General features: G+C 41.1%; 1 protein-coding gene across 8 annotated transcripts in view; it reads left to right on the top strand.

Moving 5' to 3' along the window:
• The first annotated feature begins 351 nt into the window (after positions 1–351).
• Positions 352–20,656, top strand: part of CADPS2 (calcium dependent secretion activator 2) — a 283,784-nt gene continuing 263,479 nt past the window's right edge. For all 8 annotated transcript variants that reach the window (XM_086886988.1, XM_086886989.1, XM_086886992.1 and 5 more), the window contains exon 1: positions 352–4,882. In XM_086886988.1, coding sequence (XP_086743114.1) covers positions 4,559–4,882 — 324 coding nt within the window. In that variant the 5' untranslated portion in view covers positions 352–4,558. The remainder of the gene's footprint in view (positions 4,883–20,656) is intronic.

The following is a 20,656-nucleotide window of genomic DNA, read 5'->3' on the forward strand; positions in this document are numbered from 1 at the left end:
CCAGCTATTTTATTGTTTCTTGTATCCCTTAAATAGCAAAACTTAATAGCAATATCCTCATTTCATTGTCATATAGAAAAGAACAATCCAGTTCTTAACACCATTTTGTTTAGACTAATATATTCTACAAACTAAGGAAGAATATAATATCTAGACAGAAAAAAATGCAGTTGAATTAGTGAAATTGTACATAAATTTGTTCTGAGTTTGGGGAAATTGAAGAGTAAATATAAATAAAATAGTTTTAGTTAAAATTTCTTAATGGGAACTAATGATTGACTTTTTATTGTTGTGGTTGGATTTTTTTAAGCCTATAAATATTTGAATATAAATATTATACATTGACATTTGTGCACTTTACTGGCTGAGCATTTGAACACAAGCATCTGAGGAATTCAGGGACAAGTTCTGACTGATTCCTATAAGACTGATACCACTGTTGTTTGATGGTAGCATTATCAGTGAAGTACAAAAAGGGCTCCAGAAAGGTAGCTTTTGTGCTCTGCAGAAACATCTAAAATATAGATTTGAAAAACGTACTCTACATGTAAACGTACCAGATGAAAAGTAGCACCAAGAATCAACAAGAGATCAGAAGCAAAAATGCAAATAATGTTAGACAAGAGTAGCTTTACAGAATGGAAATACACAAGATCAAATAAAGGGTTGTGATACAAGGAGCTGCAGAAGGTAAGGGTGTTCATCCTAAACTGCTAGATATGCTGATAGATACAGTCAATTCATTTTACCAATGTACCCGATTCCAAGCTGAGAACATTCTACTTTGAGCCTGGTCTGATGGAAAACAAAATCTAAATTGTTTCTAAATTTCATCTTTTTCCTCAAATAAGAAGATATGGGGAAAAAAGATGAGGCCTGAAAGTAATGCATGAGACCTTTGCTGATTTGCTAGAGGTCCTTTGCATGCAGCTCTAGGGAAGACATGGATGTTTCAAGTAGTGGAAAAAAGCAAATAGCACTCCTATCTTCAGTAAAGACTATAAGAAAAGAGTAAAGAATAAAAGAACTACAAACCAGTCAGCCTCACTTTGATTCCTGGGGAAATTATGAGCAAATAACTCTGGAAACTGTTTCCAAACATATTCAAAGCAGAAAACTGATGGGATAGCCAGCATGGGTCTATAGGGGAGAAATTATGCTTAAGCAACTTGATAGGCTTCCATGACTGAGTAGCTCACTTGGTGGATGAGCAGGGAGGAGCAGATACTGTTTATCTTGAGTTCAACCAGGCTTCCAACACTGCCTCTCTGCCACAGAACTCTCTAGATGAACTGATGAAGTGCAGGCTGGCTAGGTGGGAACACTAAGCTGCCTGGCCTAAAGGTTTGTGATCACTGACACAAAGATCACCTGAAGCCCATCAGGAATGCTGCACCCAGAGATTGATACTGTGATCAATGCCATTTAGCATCTCCATTAATGATCTGGACCATGGGACAGAGCACACCCTCTGACAGTTTGCAGACACCATGATCTTGGGAGGAGTATCCTCCCAAGTCCCAGATCATACCACGTGATTGTGTGACTGTTCAGGTTGTGTGGCTCAAGAGGCTGGAGAAAATGGCAAACTGGGATCTCAAGAAGCTCTACAAAGGGAATTAGGAAGTCCTGCACCTAAAGGATGGAAACCTCCATGCATCAGTGCAGGCTGGGGACTGGCTTCTGAAAGCAGCTTTTCAGAAAGATTTAAGTTTTGGTGGACACCACAATGAACATGAGCCAGCAAAGCACCCTTGCAGCAATGAAGAACAACAGCATCCTGGGCTGCATTAGAATGAGTGCTACCAGGACATCAAGGGTATGATCCTTCTCCTCTCCTCAGAACTGGAGAGGCCACATCCAGAATGCTGGGCTCCACGATACAAGAGGAATGTGGATATGCTGAAGCAGGAAAAAGGTCAGGAAGGTGATTAATGATTTGGAGCATGTGAGCTATGTGGAGAGGCTGAGAAAGAGGGGATAGTTCAACCGGGAAAAGAGGAGGCTCAGGGAAATCTTATAAATTTATAAATACCTGATGGAGGGAAGTAAAGAACACAGAGCCAGACACTTCTCAGTGATGCCCTGGGAAGGATAAGAAGTAACGGGCACAAAATGAAGTATAGGAAATTAATTCTGTTTAGACAAAGAACAAAGTTTATTTTTACTGTGAGAGTGGTCAAACATGGGGATGAATTGCCCAGGGAGATTGTGGAGTCTCCATCCTTGCAGACTTTGCCCTGGACAATCTGCTCGAGGTGACCCTGCTCCACTGGTTGGACTAGATGAGCTCAGAAAGCTCCTGTCCATCTTAACAATTCTGATTCTGATATAAAACGTGAAAGAAAGTATGAAAGACATCTCCCCTCCATAAGGGTTCAGGCAGCTAGCGGAGCAACCATAATATTCTCTAAAAAGAAGAGTCATGTAATCTTATGTATGACAACATGATCATCTTGGCCTTAATGCAGCTGTAGTTCAGAGATGACACTGCTGGATTGAGCCATTACATTTAAAATTGTTTGGGACGTGACTGCTTTAAAGTTTCATAGAATTCATAGCTCAATTTGTGCTTTGCATATCTTTAGTGGCAAGACTTTTGTAGCATTACTTTATTTGCTATTAGAATGAGAACAAGTTTTTGCAAAAGGCATCCACAAATCTGGGTGGAAATTGTATTCCTCTTAGTGAAAAAGTAATTTAAAGTAACCATATTTTTTATGGAACTACCCCTTATCTACTATAGGACTAGCACTACTTGCCATGGAGACACAAGCACTGGCATGTGGTTGATGATGGTGGTCCCACAAAAACTGGCTTTAGCAATTACTGCACTGAGAAGATGTGACCAGAGATGTTCAATAGGTTGACATTTATGTTTTTCCCTGACTACCTTTCTGCATTTCAAAGGTTTTGCCTACTATTGTTAGTTAATGTTAAGAAAGCAAGCCACCCGCAAAAACAGCTCACCTATTTCTGTATGGCTGCTACACTTTGCACCCAAAGTGTGAAGAAAGCCAGAGTGTTTGTTAGCATGACTCTCCTTCAGCGCTCCTCTCATTCCCCTTGTACAGATCCAGAGGCAGAAGAACTCAGGCTCTTAATGCCTAATGCTGCCATCTAGCTAATAGCTGCTGCCCACAGCAGGAGGAATTCCACCTTCTGAAAGTTGATTCACTAGGGGGGTAACTGACAGCTTTAAAGATCCTCTCCTAAATTTGCAGTACTGGGCACTTCAAAATACCGATAACAGACTAGAGTCCTTCACCACTCTAAACCCAGCTCAGCTCATACAGTGAGAATTGGGTTGGCTGCCTGAGTCTGAGTTTTCATGCAGGGCTTTGAAAACTTGCCACGGCTAACGAGCAGGGCCTGGAGCTGTGTGGACACAGCCTCAGCTGCCATTGTTTGAGAGCTGCACACAGTCATGGCCTTTCTGTGTGCCAGCCCATCCCTCCAACCTTTGTTCTCCTAGCTCCTGATACTTTCTTGTTCAGTAGTTGCCTTGTCCTCCCTGGTAGCAGCACCATCACTTGTGGGTATGTAGGGAGCGAGGACTTGTTGATCCACACAAAACACCTTCCCTGCCCCAGCCTCCCTTCCCAAAAGGCCCTGATCAGACTCCAGAAATTTGCCTCTCACATGGTGAAGCCTTTTTTGTTTAATTTTAACAAGTGCTAGCAGTAGGCTTTTGTATGGTTCTCACAGCCTTAACTGTGACAACCACTGAGACTGTGCACCTATCTGGATCCTCAGATAGTCTAGAAATACTATTCAAGAGGGACATGAACTACCTATTTGTAGCTGCAAGCTCTCAACAGAAATAACCTGAGAGAGCAATGTACACTTCAGCATCAACCCACCCGCCACTTCAGAAACGCACGGCTTCGGTGGCTTTCCTTTTCTGGGGCCATTTGAGATGCCTCTCATTCCCCCACCAACACTTGGCAGAGGATGTCAGCGAGGCTCGGGGCGGGCACAGCCGCCGCTCTGTCCTTGCCGCAGGGAGTCCCGCCGTGTGTCCGAGCCGAGCGGCGGGCGCGCTTCCCGAGCCGGCCGGGACGCGGGGCAAGGAGCACCGCACCAGCCGCTGCCAGGGCCGGCAGGGCCCGAGCGGAGCGCCGCTGCTGAGGCTCCCCGGCCAGGGCTGCCCCTGTCGCAGGGAGCAGGGCAGCCGAGCCGAGCCGAGCCGAGCCGAGCCGAGCCGAGCCGTGCGCGGGAGCGCGTTGGCAGCCGCGGTGTTCCAGCAGCCCCAGCTCAGCCCGCCCAACCCCGGCCCGGACACTGGCGAGCGGCCGCGCTCGCCAGGGCGGCCGGAGATGTTAGCCCGGCCCCGGTCCCGCCTCTGCCTCCGCCGGGAGCCGCTCGGAGCAATTCCCACGGCAACCCAGGCTCGACCCCCTTCCCAAACCCCGCCTCTGCTCCCGCCCCGCCGCTCCCGCCCGGCGGCCGCGGGCGGTCGGAAACAGTCCGTGTGTAAACTCGACGTGTCCGGAAAGGTGCGCGCCGCTCCCCGCCTCGCTCCGTGCCCGGCCGCGGGGCGCGCCCGCCCAGAGCGATGCTGGACCCTTCCTCCAGCGAGGAGGAGTCCGATGAGCTGCTGGAAGAGGAGCGGCGGGACGTGCTGGTGGCGGCGGGCGGCGGCTCTCCGCGCTCGCTGCCGCCGGCGCCCCGGGACTCGCGGGGCAGGGAGGCCGGGGCGGCACGGGCAGCCAGCCCCAGCCCTTCGGTGCTGAGCGAGGGCCGGGACGAGCAGGAGCGCCTGCAGCGAGAGGAGCGGGAGAAGCGGCTCCGGCTGCAGCTCTACGTGTTCATCGCGAGGTGCATCGCGCACCCCTTCAACGCCAAGCAGCCCACGGACATGGCCCGGCGGCAGCAGAAGGTGAGCCCCCGCCTCCCCGCTCCCCTGCCCCCGCGGGCCGGCCCGCGCCCTCAGGCCCGCAACAGGTTGAGCGGGGCCGCGGCACCGGCCGGGCACGGCGGGCTGTCAGCGCGCCTGGCCCAAAACGCACCCTTTAGATAGAAATCCGTCACTCACCGGGGCTGAAGTCGCTCAAGTTTGTAGAGTTGCGCTCGAAGTCGCCGTGCGAAGGGCGCAGGAGCGCAGGGAGCGCGGTGTGAGGATGTATTCTGCTTCTCGGCGGTACCCGTGGGTGGAATTAAACCTTCCAGAGGTGCTTCCTGCGGGTCGCGTTCTGACCGTCCGTACCCAACCCGAGCAAATGAAACATAGAGGTGAACGAGAAAACTATTTCTTTATGAATTATTGAGTGTGCTCTTTGTACACAGAAACAATCAACATGCATGCCTGTGGTGAGAATGACCTTCTAATGAAGGTTGACCTAAGTTATTCTCTGTGTCTGGTACGTGAAAGACAAGCTTTTGAGAACTGGCAGGTGCGTGGTAGGTATTTATGCTTATTCTTCCTTATTTTTGAGCTATTGAATAAGCAGAATACACGAAGTTCTGGTTTAAGGCGCTGCATTTCCAGGTAACTACTTAAGAGCTGAGTTCTTGAAATGTTTGATCTAAAAAATTGGGGTTTTACTTTCAGTTTTGTAAATAAACAAACTAATCCAAAACAAAAGAAACTAACAAAACCCTCATTCTGTATCACTTTGCAGAAGGATAGTGATAGGACACAAAAATTATTTAGTTCTACTTGGCTTTTATGATCTACGTACTTCCATATGTCTAAGGGTTTGTAAAATCCAATACTAAATGTTTTGGTATATCTGAAGTATTCCTGCTATAGGTAATGGTGTTTAGTGAATTCTCAGACAGGTCAGTGTGGCAACATGTTACTAATAATAAGATTGTTTCTGGAAGATTAATTTGTTTTTATTAAGTGTTAGGTACTTAAACTCTGGAGCATGAATGGAGACATCTTGTAAGCAGATAGCCAAAGAAAATCTGAAATAAAAATTTTCAACTCACTGGAAATTCCCTACCCCAACACAGAATCATCACAGAAATTATATTTTGAAGAGACATCTGGATCCCTCTAAGTGTGACTTCCCACTGGACAAAGCCAAAGCAGACTTGATGTAGTGTTGATGCCAATCTAGGCTCAAGCAGGAGGCTCAGAAGCCTCCAGGGATGAGATCTCACAACCTGTCTGTGTGACCTGCTCTACTGCTGCATTGCCCTCCTCTTGATTAAATTCTCCTAATCAGCTTCCAAGTTGCAGCTTGTGGCCATCAATTGCTGAAGATACTGAGCATTTAGAAGTTCTTACTGATCTAAGTCACTAAGTATAGGAACTGTTTTAAAAATAACTACTGTATTAATTATTTTTATTAATAAAATGTATGAAAAGAGATTACTGATGTGCAGCAAATGCAGAAATAAAACTGTTGTGGATTTAACTATGAACAGTGAACAGACTGATTGAAAAAATTGACTTGATACCTAAAATTAAATACTGCTCTTGGTAATTACGATTTTTAAATGAACTCTGGATTTTTCATTAAGTACTGTATGTACAAAGAGACTTTTGTCATATTTAGGAATTTAGCTGCAGAACAAGGATGACTTGTCCTTTCCTGGTCAGGAAATACTGTTTTTAAATTAGACATAACACAAAAAATAATTATTTCTAGGAGTTGCACTTCTGTTTAGATGTAATGAAAAGCACATAACCATCTTTCCTCTTATTTGACAATTTTGTATATATTATCCAAATTATTATATGTAGGGTAATAGAACTGGTCATGAGTTTTGAGAGTTCAGAAAACCTGCTTTGATAGTTTGGGATTTCCCAGAGCTCTATGAAGGAGCCCTCTTTTATATCTAATTTCTGTTCTCTGTGCTGCATGGTGGCCCCATGTCAGCTTTGGGAATGAGAGTACAAGCACCTGTCTTAAACCGTGTCCTGAAGGAAGACACTTCTGGAGGTGTGACAGCTGGTCTGGAAAGAAGATGACTCAGAGGGAACGTATCTGAAGGGAGGATGTCAAGAGGATGCTCTTCTCAGTGGGACAAAGTAGTAAGACGAGACAACAGGCAGAAAGTGATGCACAGAAGTTGCACCTGAATATGAGAAAGAACTGGAGTATGAGGAAGAGATTCTTTACCGTGTGTGTGATTCCACACAGTAACAGATTGCCCAGAGAGACTGTGGAGTCTCCCTGACTGGAGATATTCAAGAACCATCTGGATGCAATCCTGTGCCATGTGCTCTGGGATGACCCTGCTTAAACAGTGAGGTTGGACCAGATGACCCACTGTTGCCCCTTCTAGCCTTACTAATTTTGTGATTCTGTGAAAAATATTCTATGGGATAAAAGTCTGTCTTATTTTCTGAATTAATTTTCTATCTGCCAAGATAGGATATGGATATGGACTGTTCCTCAATCTCTTTCTTTTTGCTTCAGTTCTGACTTGTGTGACACCATGTGGCTGGCTGTCCACTGCCAGCTGGACTGAGGTTCCTTACCTGTGTTATGTAACTGGAGCTGTTAGCTACAGCATGCCCTGTCCATCATCAGTTATCCAAGGTATGGTTTTGAATGAGAATCTATCATGCTGTGTGGGTTCAGCCCCCTGCCTCTTTCTGCTTGTGAACTCCTTGTAGTGCTTTTGCACCAGTAGTCTTATAGATAACCTAAGAATAGTATCCACCCTGCTTAAGAGCAGAAGTAATTTGTTCTTTCTGCCAGTTCATTTGGCATATTGCTGAGCAAATATTGAGGAATGCAGTTTGCTTCCTTTTTAATGTGGAACATATTATCCAGTAAGGGAATGAGATGGAATTCATATATCCAATATCTTCAACTGCATTGTGTAATATTAGTAGAGAAATGGGTTACAGTGTGGCTGACTTCTTATGTTCTTGCTTTAGTATCAGATTAAAATGTACTATATGGTATCTTGAAACCACCATACTTAATGGACTGTTATACTAATTAAAGAATTTTGAATGCAGGCAGTGTTTCGTTCCTCTGTTGTCCTTTCTTCTTCCTTCTTTCTTCTTGCTAAGTAAAATTAGCTCTGCTGTATTGTGATAGATAAGATTAATTAAAAAAGAAAATCAAACTTTTAGAAAAAACAAGAACTATCATAATTCACCAGAGTCCGTCAATTCCTCTAACTTGCTTTTAATGACAAATTCAATGTAATTTAGCCCAGGGTTTGCTGAATCACATACTTTAATAATATGGCTCTTTTTTTTTTTTTTTTTTTTTTTTTCCTTTGTCACTAGGATGGATATGTGATAGAAATAATAATTTTTAACTGTTCAGAGTTAGTTGATGATCTACTATTATACCCTGCCTTACTTTAATTGCTGGTAGATTTTTGATAGAGAAGGGGGAATAATCAAATATTGAAGGTGTGGAACTGAAGCATGGTGTTATTTTTTGAGGTGGGGTGGCATATCCTGATGAAGATGGAGTTAGCTCTACCAAGTAGAGCTAATATATATTTAGTAACATATTTTCAATAGATATTTGTGAACATTTAGTAATATATTTTCCACCTTGCAGAGAAATATCGATGCATCAATGCATTACATTTTGTTCTTCTATAAAGCAAACTTTGTCTGTCCCCTGGTTTAAAGAGACTGTCACTTTTTTGTAGTTACCACTTTTTTATGAGTCCCCTCGGACATATTTCACTATTTTTTCTTCTGCCTCTTCAGTCCTCCTTATTTCTAGTCCCAACAGAAGACAGTTGTTAACTAAGCCCATTCCTCTTTCTTCAGTTCTCTTACCCCAGCCAAACTGAATCACAAATCACCAGATTGAATTTGTCCATAGAATGAGATTTAGGCTGTGAAAGAAATTGTCTTGTGACTGTCTTCCATCAAGGGAAGGTGGTGTATGTGAATGCACATGATATATATGAGTATATATGTACTGAGTCAGTGATTAGATGGTGACCCTGGTAACTGCTGTTTATGCTAATCAGTTGTAAACCCAAATGTACCCACCCAGTTGTACCCAGCAAGTGTGTGCCAAAGGCAGGTTCTGTATCTGAGAGATGAATGGGTGTTAAAGTTCCTGGGGAAGGAAGAGACAGCAAAGTGCTACAATTAACTAGCAAAAAAAAAAAAAAAAAAGTGTTATTCCTGTGTTTTTCTTTCTCAGCATTTTAAACCTTGCTCTAGTAATCAAGTGGCCACACAGAAATCCAAGACTAGGGGAGAGGTAGCACTCCTAGGCTCCTAGGCTAAACAAGATTTTGTAATGCATGAAAGGCTTAGTACATCAAAGCTGATAACTCAGGCCTTGCTTTCATAGGTGATGGGTATTAGAAGTAGTTGATCTGGCCATGTAGAATTCATAGCTGAGTGAGTTTACTTCCTGCATACTTGATGGCCTATTTCTCTTCCATTCCTTCTCTCCCATCTGTCTACTAAATCATGAGTAGATCAAAACCTTTGACTTCTAGCTAATTCTTGAAAGTAGGAGCAGTAATAATCAGTAATTTATTTTCATCTAACTTTCATGCATTCATTCATTCATTCCTCTTTCTTGGATTTCTCTGAAAGGAGAGGTTTATAATGACATGTTCACTACGTAACACTGTCAGGAGATGCTGGTTATGGGGATAGACTTCATTCTCTGGATTGCAGTTTTATTCCCAACGTTTGTCTTCCTTCTGTCTCAAGCCCCATATCTCCTTACTTTTGAACTGGTGATATTTATCTGCTTATTTCTTGGCTAAGCATGTTTTGGGAAGGAAAAATTGTGTCTTGGCCTCAGAACATGCATCATTAGATGTTGCTTTCGGCACTGCTAAGGTAACAAGGAGAATGCATACAAAACCATTGTTTTCAGAAACTCTAGACACATTCCAGAGGAAAAAAAATAGCTATGAAACTTGTTCATCTGGTCAAAATTCTGCTAAAGATCTTTCTAGGAACATGTCTTTCAATTCTACCTTCATTGTTTCCTTTAAAAATTTCAGTTCTTCTTCTGGTGTTACAGGAAGTAATTTTAAATCAAGTTTATTGATTTATTTTTCCCCATAGCACCTTGTCATCATGCTCTAAGCTGTGCATAATTTTTCATTTTAGTCAAGTGAGTGTAGAGAGTTCTGGTAAATCCTGTCAAAACCCATAATAGGTAGCCTACAGACCTCTATACATGTTGAGACAAGATTATACACAAACAGATCTTTCTACCCCATGAGAACTGGCTGTTTGTGGAAGAAGTTGGTTTTGCCTGCAGTAGAAAAGTTGCTTGCCATGGGCAACTGAATCTTCAGCCATGGCTGAAGAAGTACTGAAGGGTGATGAGAGAAGCAAAGCCTCCTAGTTACCAGTACTGCTTCAGAACTGACAACTCATCAGAGTTTTGTTTTAATCTTAAATTCTTCTTCTGGCCTACCTGCTCAGTGTTGATCAGTGTGTCTTGGCCAGAAGCTGGAAAACCACATATTGGTAAACAGCTGTGTAATGAAGTGAACATGTTTGGACAGTCTGCAAACCTGGTCTACTCTGATGAAAAATTGATGACTCCCTTCTTTTGTCTGTTTTTTTTGTTGTTGTTTTCATTACCTATTTTATCTATACTTGTGTTTGAAATTTGAGTAGTTGTTATTATTTGATGGGACGATTTAAATTTTTTTTCTGAATGTGTGACCTCAGGTTATTTATTTTTTTCTATTTAAAAAATATGTTAACTCTGTTGGCAAATACCCTATTTAAAGTGTCTACAGAAGACTAGATGTTAGTTTTTTTTACAGGGGAGTTGATGGGAGGAAAGTTCGAAGGATCAGTTGATTGCTGCCTTCTCTGCCGGGACTGTACGGGGCAGTTGTCTGGCTAGGCTGCCTTGCATTTCTAACCCTTTGAAATTGTTATTCTCACGTTGTATTTTGTATGTCTGAACTGCTGTAATTGGTGATTGAGAGGCAGAAATAACAAATCAGTTCGTCTTGAAGACTTTCTCTGACATCATCTGTGAAATATACTCACTGGTGCTGTGGAATAACATAGCTGAGGAAACCACTCTTTACCCCCCCCTCTGAACCACACTCCTTTAACTGCCTGAGGTGCATTATTTCAAAATATCAATTACTATATACTGTATTTAACTGTACACTGTTGCCAGAACAGAAAATACTGTTTGGTTCCTAGATGACTCTTCATTAAGTACTACTAAGTAGTAGCAAATTTTCAGTTTTTCCCCCTTGCTCCCCCCATGCATACCTGTTGTTACCATGTTTAGGGACACTACTAACCAATTGCCTTTCCATTTTCATGCTGGTTATTAGAGTTGGTTTTTCTCTTTCTGGCTTTCTACCATTTCTTTTTCATACTAGTGAATATCATTCTGAAGTTTCTTTCAGTATATATTGAGTTGCTTTTTTAATGTACCTTTGTGTTCTACTCTCCCGTTATCCTTGGTTTTTTTTCCTTGTGTGTAGATGTCCCTTACTTTGCTGGCTTAACATACCCCTGCCTCCTGCTGCTTCCCTTGCTACAAGTGGAAAGCTAATAGCTCAGGGACAGGACTTGCTTTATTGACCTAGAGGTATCCCTAGAGGAAGATGGGATGATGTGTTTGTTTTCTGGTGTTTGTTGTCTGCTAGGAAGGTGCTTTGCTTGCGGCCTCACCTCTGCTCACTGAGGGATGTGTTTTGGGGTTTTATGTCTTGGCTCTGGTTCTGAATTTAGCTGAGCCCCAGTTTAGCTGAGCTCAGACAGTTACTCTGTCTGAGCCAGGTGCCAGTCTCTACAGCTTTTGAACCTTTAATCCTGAAACCAGTTTTCGTATAGGGTTTTTTCGGCATGTTAGCTGCAAACATGCCTCCTATGTTTCTTTCCAAGTTACTCCTCTTGCTGCCAGCTGATGGCAGTGGCATGCACAGGTCTGGCACTCAGATTTCTCCGTGACTTCTGGCTCTTGCCATTCCGGACGGGACAGAGGGCGAGGAGCAGCGACTGCTGAAGTCCTGCTCATTTGCCTAGTGCCTGTCTCCAGTACCCATTTCTCTTCTGCCTAAAAGTTCTGGCACTGAATTGAAAGCAGCCCAGTTCTTGTGCATTGCAGCTGATTCCCCCAGGTTTCAGAATAGCAGCTGTGAAAAGGCAGTTTTCAATTTGTTGCTGTGTGTGGGATACTCTGAGCAGCAGGAGAGATAGAGTGTTTGCATGTCGATACCAGGCTGCATCAGCTTAAGCTTACATTTTGAAGGTTATTTTCTCAGCCATAAGCATTGAAGGCTTTTCATTTTGTGTTTAAAACTCTCTAGAAGTTGATGGTACTTGCTCAATAGAATTTATTTCTGGTTCTTATTTACTTTGCAGTGAGGAGATAAAACATATGCTTCTCTTCTAGTGTGATTGCTTGTATGCATGAGTTCAAGAATGTTCTTGAGTGTTTTTCCTGTCAGGAAGGGGAAAAGCATTAATTAACAGCATTGTGAAGAATGAACAGAGCTACAGTGAGTACTTCTTTAAATATGTGACCTGGTGAATCAAAATTAGAAAAAGAGAAGGTGATTATACAATAATTTTTTTCTGCGACTGTGTTTCCATTTTTCTCTCAACCATTAATTATTCATTTGTGTTCAATTGTCTTGTCTGTGGGGTTTTAGAAATAGAGGCTGGCAGCCTCTGTGTAATGAAAATGCTGGAGGGATACTCTGAGTGATAGACACAAAAAGAATCCTTAGGATAATACTTTGAGTAGACTTTTTTGGGCCATAGACAAGGATGTGGAGGAAAGGACAAATACATAGGGTATAAATGAGACCTCTAAAGAGATGGTGTATATCTACAGCAATTAGAGGAGAACTAGACATTAGTGATGGAGAGTTTCATGGACTAAGTTGAAGGTGTTGAGAAAGGGTATGGAACTGAATCAGTTTTGGAGCAGAGGAGCTATTCAGCAAGGACAATGACAAAGTTAAAGAGGAATGAATTTGTAGCAGAGAAATCCATTGGTCATGATAGTTATGCTTTTCGGTATTAAACTGAAATGAAGGAGGAATATCTTGGGTGTCAGTTTGCAGGAAGGATATTGGTCTAGAAAAAAGGATAATGATTAAACTAGTAAATAAGGGAATAGCCTCAGATTTCATGTCAGTGTAATATAGAATAGCTAGGGCAAAGACCTGGTGAGAAAAATGGTATGCAGAAGTTAGACTGCATGAAAACCAAAGCAGTAGCATATGGGGAATATGGGTAGCAGTAGCACTGGGGAAAACTGGTTTTTCTTTCTGCAGAAAGTTGGAGTTGTTTTATATATTCCGGTTTTTCTAATGGTGAATTCATGAGTTTTTCTAAGAAAAAAGTTTACCTTCAGGCAGTCTGCATTGAATGTTTATCTTGCTGGGAAACATCCCCAGTTTGGTGCCTATTGCTCATAAACTCCCTGATTTATTTGTAAATTATGTATTCTGAGGCCTTGTAGCAAAGTTATTTCTTATTCAGAAGAGTTCTACAAATGTTTCTCCACTCCAAGTATTAAACACATCAAATATGTGTTATTTCTAAAATATTAATATTGACCATTAATTTTTTTTTGTTCTTTTGACCTCGTTATGGATGGAGCATAGGCAAAGAAAAGAAAAAAAAATAAGAGGTTGTTTGGAATAGATCTGATATTAAATCATCTTAGAAATCAGTTCCCCTTTCACTCTCCCTTCCTTCCCACAGTGTCATTAAAAGACAGAGGATTTTTCAGTCTCTTACCAGTGGGGATTAAAGAGTAAATAGTGGTATTATTTGGAGATGGAAGTTAACAGACTCCATTAGAATTTTTTTTTCTATAGTAATCTTCAGCTAGCTGTTGGAGTCTTTGCCTGAATGGGCATTTAGATTCTGCTTGCCCCGCCTTAACTCCAAATGCAGTATCATTCTCATAGCCACACACAGTAGAGATTCTGAGCATACTCATGTATGCATGGTTATGAAGTAGCTAGATGTGTTTTAGCTTAAATATTCTGTGGTACAAGTTCTGACAATCTTGTTTATATGACGTTGGGTTCTTTTCAGCATACTTTCTCTCTCAAACTAATTTACTTTAAAAACACTACTGGAGATTAAGGCCAGCTTTTAAAGTTGTTTTTCTTGCCATCCAAGTTTTCACATACTTAATAACTTAACGTTCCCAGGCCTTTTTCTGTGATAATAAATGTTATAAAATTATATAAATGTTATACAAAGCTATTATAATACTAGCTATGTTTTGTGAATATAAGCCTTCTCTTTTACCACCTGGAATATAATAACCATAAATGGAATAATTCTACAGTGGAAAGCTGAAAATTACAAGATCCAGCTGCATGTGCATATATTGATGTGTTTTGCTCATGTGTTGCTGAAAAAGAAGTGTCATTCTTTACTGTGCAATGTAAAGCTAATCTGTTTGTTGTGTAGATCCGTCACCCACTGATATCAGACTATGTGAGTATTTTGGTGTGTGGCTCTCTCTGACACCCTGAGTGTAGGATGTACCTTACGGGACTTCTGTTAGAGCCAGATGAAGATTTGCTTGTCTCCTGTTTGCCCCCACTACCTATACAGCCTGGGGTGGGAAATTTTAAAACCTCTTTCCTTGCTGAATCACCTGGAAGATTAGTGATAAAATGTGAACAGAGTTGCTGTTGTCTTTGCTTGACTCTTCCTCAAACTTTAATTGGAGCAACTGGATTACACCAGTCTTTCTGCTGCTTTAATATACCTTGCTGTCTGTAGATGAAAAACAGCATGTAAGAAAGAGAAGCATTATTTATTTAAAATAATGAAATTATTCAGATTAATACTAAATTAAACCTCTAGCTGTTTTATGTGTTCTGGATATTTAAACTCTAATGGTTTATTAACCCATTGATTGCTATAACATTTGGTCAGAACTCAGTCCAGAATGGCCTTCAAGAGGCCACAGAGGTGTGATAAAATCAGCAAAACTGGGTAAAGCCTCTATACATGACCCTTTTGCTTTATTACAAGCTGTGTCTGCTACAGGTGCACAAAAGGGTAGGAGACTGTACAGGCTGGCAGGTTCTGTTTCACTGTACAGATGCACTTTTCGGGTGTCACACTGATTGCCAGTGTAGATGTGACTTCAGAGAGTCAGAGAGATTTCATATACAACAACTAACACAGAGTCAAGAAAGATATGGAACCTAAATGAGATAAATAGCACTACAGGGACACAACAGTCTCCTTTCTGAGCCATTAAAGCAGGACAGCATATGCAATGCAAACATAAAACCAGCTGAAATAACAAAGTAATAAGAGTCTTGCTATGTCTGAAGTTAATTAGGGGCAACAAACTGCCCCTAATTACTGAAAGTGTGGGATCGTCAGCTAAGCTGCCTGGGATACTAATTAAAAGAACTGATTATAAGAAATAGAATGAATAATTAATGACTAAGAAATCATTTTCAAGAGTATCTTCAGAGAGAAAATAAAGTGCCCTTGGAAAATATTGTGACACCCTGAGCCATCCACTGAATCTAATCCTGCAGACAGACCTGAACTGATCTGCAAGTTTTCTGTGCTTATGCTTTCTAGTGCTGAGGCAGGAACTAATAGGAGCAGAATGACAGGTAAAATAGTATTTCCATTTCAATATCAAATGCTCTCTTAAACTATTACTTTATTGTATGACTTCTATAGAAGCTGCTTATGAAATACACTGACCTAGTGTATTTTGTTTTAATAGTTGGCTTTGCAATAGTCTGCTGCTCATAGAGCTGAGAGAGGTCTTTGGTGCTTGCAGAGGGCCTCTGGGTAGCATCCTCTGTGTTGATCAGTAGCATGTGTATCTGTATCAACTGTTGGCTGTCAAGTGTATGGGCCACCAAATGGACTGTGATTTTTCTATGTTCTTGAAAAAATGGCAATATGGAAATTACATCTGACAGAATAAAAATTGAAAGTTTAAAGATTTATCTTCTTCTCAAAAAAAACAACTGAACACCAAAGCAAAAACCAAACACCAAACCAAGAACTACCTCCATTAATAAGGCTTTTTTATCCAAAGCAGTTCTTTAAAGGGGCTAATCAGGGGTAAAGTGGTTAATCAGGGGTAAAGTTTTATTCAGGCATCTGTTTGGGTGTTCCTGCCTAATTGGCACTCCTTAACTGATCAATTTTTACTGTTTTAAATAGCCTTAATTCTCAATTACATTGACACATATATAGAAATTTAGATTAGGAATAAATAAAAAACAAGTGTTCGGAAGCATTAAACCCTAGGTTTCCTATACTGATTCTAAGTCTCTTCTGGAGGCCGAGGTGTGGGGCTGCAGGTACCCCAGAGTGCTGGGGTGTACATGGAGGGCTCATGGGTCTGGAAGTAGTTAGGCTGGGCAATCAACCCACTGCTGTGTGATGTCCATCTAAGACAGGCATGACATTAGATTCTCATTGATTGGTCTGTGATCATTGTAGAGAGCCCCTCTTTAGTGGGATTGATGTTCCCAGAGGGACCAAACCCAGAACTGAAATACCTATGTCCTTTGTAGTGTCTTTAAGTTGTTCTGAGTTGTTCTGAGTAGATCCACCAGTATCTCCTTGGCCCCTTAAGGTTGTGTGCTGTAACTCTGAACGTGTTCCCATCCTGGAAGAAGGATGAGAACACAATTGACTCCTGTGTGCTCAAAGTGAGACCACGATCTGTGGCAGAGGCAGAGTCCTGCTGTTGGTGCTGCATTTCAGCACCAATAACAATGCTTCCCTTGGTTCTGCCAAACCCTCTATGGGATGTGAAAAGCGTGCATTTGTGTGGGGTTTTATATACATACATATATATACATATCCATATATATATAAAGGAAAGAGGGAGTGTGTGTCTGCATGAGAGATGCAGCGGAAAAAGCTAGCTACTAGAGAAGGGGATTAGAATGAGTGCTGCACTACATGTTATGATCTCATTGGTTTTAAAGTTATGCATTAAGCATAACATACTGAAACACAAGTCACTTAATACCACTACTCTTCCAGAAATGTCTTTTTATTTGTTCTGTTTATTGTAGTAGAACTTGTAAATTGCCATTAAATTTCTTTAAAAACAAACATCACACACTCCCAACCTCTCAAACCAGGCCAACAAATCCAACATCCCAAACCCTGTATATCTGTATTTCTGTCTTGGCTTTTGTAGCTGTTTCAAGCTGAAACTCCTAAACCTTGTGATGAAGAATCAAAGATGTTCATATGAATTGTGTTAATAGCAAAGATTTTATTTTGTATTAATATTGAGCTCTTAGAATTGATCTGATTCCTTAGGGCTAGGTCAGAGTCTGCCCTGTTGAAAAGATTATATTGAATTTCTAGTATTCTATTTCTGCTCTTTAAGTTTTACATATTAGACTTAATATATACATAAGACTTATATATACTTACGACTACATAAGTCTTTACATAAGACTTAAATGTCATGATTGATTTTATATTTAGGATGGACTTATACCTTGACTGCAGACATTTGCTTTTTAAGCATACATGTTCTCAGTGTGAAGGATAATTTATTTTCCTAATTTGATTGTGTTCGTGGGTTTTTTCCTATAATGGAAAAATAATTATTCTGACAGGAAACCAGCTATCTTGATTATGTGGTTTAAAGAAAACAGTAAGGAAAAATTCTCCTCCTGCACTGCACAACTGTAGAGATAGTGCTTACCTTTTACTTGGTCTGACTTTAGTGAGGCTGCAGAGCAGACAGCACAGCTGTCAAGTCACTTTTTGGGGAAAAAAAGAAGTTGGTCTGTTTTATTTTAAGTAGTGATGTGGTTAGGGTGGAACAGCTGCTTCGTATGGTGGTCAGACTAACCCTTCCTCAGTCAGTGCTAATAAGATAAATGGGGTAATGCCTATTGACTCTAATAGCTGGAGTAATAAGACATCTCAGAGATTGAATGAAGAGGTGTGAGGAGCTGAAGCTCTGAGCAATACAGATGGTCAGTGATGCAAATCCATTTCAATCTATAGTGCTGGAGAGCCTGGAAAATGAACAGAATTGCATAACAACATCAGAATAAGATAGGTGCCTCTAACCTTCCTTTCTGAAAGGCTGAAGGATTCAGGGAGAAACTCAGTTATTTTGTCAGTGGAGTGAACCCAGCCTTGGACAGGATGTGCATTTGTGTCTGTAAGGCAGGTGTCAGGTAGCATGTACTCACCACAGTCATTCATATGAATAAGTAAGAAAAAAATAGTGCTTAAGGTACCAAAATTGAAAACTGTTTCAAAATACTTTTAAGTTGCTTGCTAATTTTGGGCCTAATAATTTTAAGCCAAAGAAAGCATTGAAATAGTATGTTGGATTTTTTTTTTCCTATTGCAAATAAATAAATTTGTGCAATCTATGCAGAAGAGTGAGAAAGATCAAGATGGACTAAACTAATCCTCTTTCCATGAGAATTTGATAATCTGGGTTAGGGACATAATATCTGATACAGTAGCTTCTAAACAGTTTAATGTGTGTATTTGGAAATTGTGTGCATTCAACTTAGGAAGCCAAAATAAGAGCTTTTTTGAAAGGTTGCACAAATAGGAGAGCTGTAGATTTTCTCTCAGTATATTGTATGGAAACAGGTATTTTATCCCCTGCCAGTTCACAAGATTCTTTTTGAACCACCAGATAGTTACCAGGGGACACGTCTGCTGCCAAACAGCTCTGCTACTGTATTTGTGCCTTTGACAGAACGTGTAATAAGCCAGGCTAACAAAGCTGCTGTGCCTCAGGTGCACCAAGTAAACATGCTGGCAAATATCATGGCTGAATGAAACTCTGCATTTTCTGTGGGATGGAAGGATTATATTGCAAAATTATTGCAAAGTTGATGAATGCGTTCAACACACGGACAAGTTACTGTGTATCATACTGGAACTGCAAATGGGAGGGGACTTCCTGGGTTGAGTCAGTCTGATGTCCAAAAGTAAGACATCTTGTCTCTTTTATAAGCAGGTGAAATTTCACTTAGTAGGTATTGCTACTGGTTTTCTTTACTCTAATAGTTGTGAGACTTTTGTTTCCCAGATGAATGCATTTGCCGGTTTGGTTTATACACACTTCCTGTTCTGTCAGCTCTGCCCTTCAGCTGTAACAGCTTTTCCTTCCTGAAGGATTTAGTAGAGGATGGCATCTCATTCTGCTATATAAAATCATCCAAGGCCTGAACCATCCCTCAGGGGATGACTATCCTAACTACCTTTATCTGTAGGTTTTGCAGCTGGAATTAAAGCCCCTTGTTCTCATGTCACATTAGCATGGTGCCTGCAGTGTGCTAAGGCAGTGCATCTGAGCCTTTAGCTCACAGCAGCCAAGAACAGAAATCTCACAGAAGTTGCGAGTCCTGGCCTAAAGTTTGGGATGCTGAATTTCACTGCATTTCTGTCACCACAGCTCGTGTGGTTTCTGTTTTCCAGTACAGTACTCTTTTTATCCAACAAGGTATTTTTTAATCCACTCTGTGATTGTGCTCCCCAGCCCTGAATGCCAATACCAGTCTTCAGCTTGAGAGTCTTTATAGTCATGTTCCTGTTCTCTCTGTCATGGCAACATGGAAACACTGTATTTATGGTCAATTTTCAGCTACCTTTCCTTCTATTTCTTCTTTAACAGTTACCCTTACATTTTTTGTAGTCTTTTTCCCCTTTGTGGCAGTATCTCCACTGTCTAAGTGCTGTGTAGATTAGATCTACAGCATTCTTCTAGCCAGAAAGCAAGAATAAAAAGAAAACGGATTACTTGACTTTTATAATCTTTTAAATAATTCTGGTAAATCAGTGACTTTTTAATCCTTCCTATTCTGTGACAGATATTATTCCATTACCCTCACCCTGATTCTAACCTTATTTTTATATCCTTGTCCTGAGGAGTCTATGCTCCTCTGCATATATAGACCTGCTGCCCTCTGTTGTCGGGGAGGGTACTTTGGTCGATGCTGGGCAATTTTCAGACTCCTAAAGTTCGCTCACTGCCTCATTCAGGTCTCTCAGCTCTTCAGATGACTGAATTGACTATCTCCTCTTAATTCCTTGACATAGAGAATAAATTACCACTTCTCAGTTTCCAGGCTAAAGAGATCTTCCTGACAAAATGCAAACTACTGAGACCAGATTTGTGTTCAATAGCCATTCCTATCAGCAAGCTCTCAAAATAATTAAGTGCTGTGGTGATAAAGAACAAAACGTGTTCAGTGGCACAATTTGTATGAATTCACTTGCAGTGTTGCTGTGTGTCTTCCTTCTAATTTGTTTTTGGCCCAACTTCCATCAAGTCTAGGGTTCCTGGTTGTCCATAAGCTTCTAAAAAGGCTACTTCTGGCATTCTGCCCTGGCCACATTTGGGCAGAGTTTACAAAACATCAGTTAGGTCAAGCGTTTTGTTGACCACAGGAGGTTAAATGGTTAGGATATACTGATTCCTCTATAGAATGTGTCCAGACTTGTGAATTTTCACTACACTTTGCATATGAATTGAATGCTTGTAGCAGTCATATACATATAACATGAAGAAGATGTATAACAGCAGCATTTGGGGTTAATCCTTCCCTCTAAAATATTGAGCCACTTTTTTTGTTTTGAAACCTATTGACACATATATGCACGAGTTTTCTGTGCAACAAAAAGCACAGACTAGTGCTTCCTTCCTAACTTTCCTTCCTTTGACACCACAACTTTGTGGTTGAATAGAGCACAAGAAGGAGTTACTTATGGCCCTGTATCATCTTTTATTCTGCCTTA

This window comes from Cyanistes caeruleus, chromosome 4, assembly GCF_971803275.1.
Source record: "Cyanistes caeruleus chromosome 4, bCyaCae1.hap1.1, whole genome shotgun sequence".
Taxonomy (NCBI): Eukaryota; Metazoa; Chordata; class Aves; order Passeriformes; family Paridae; genus Cyanistes; species Cyanistes caeruleus.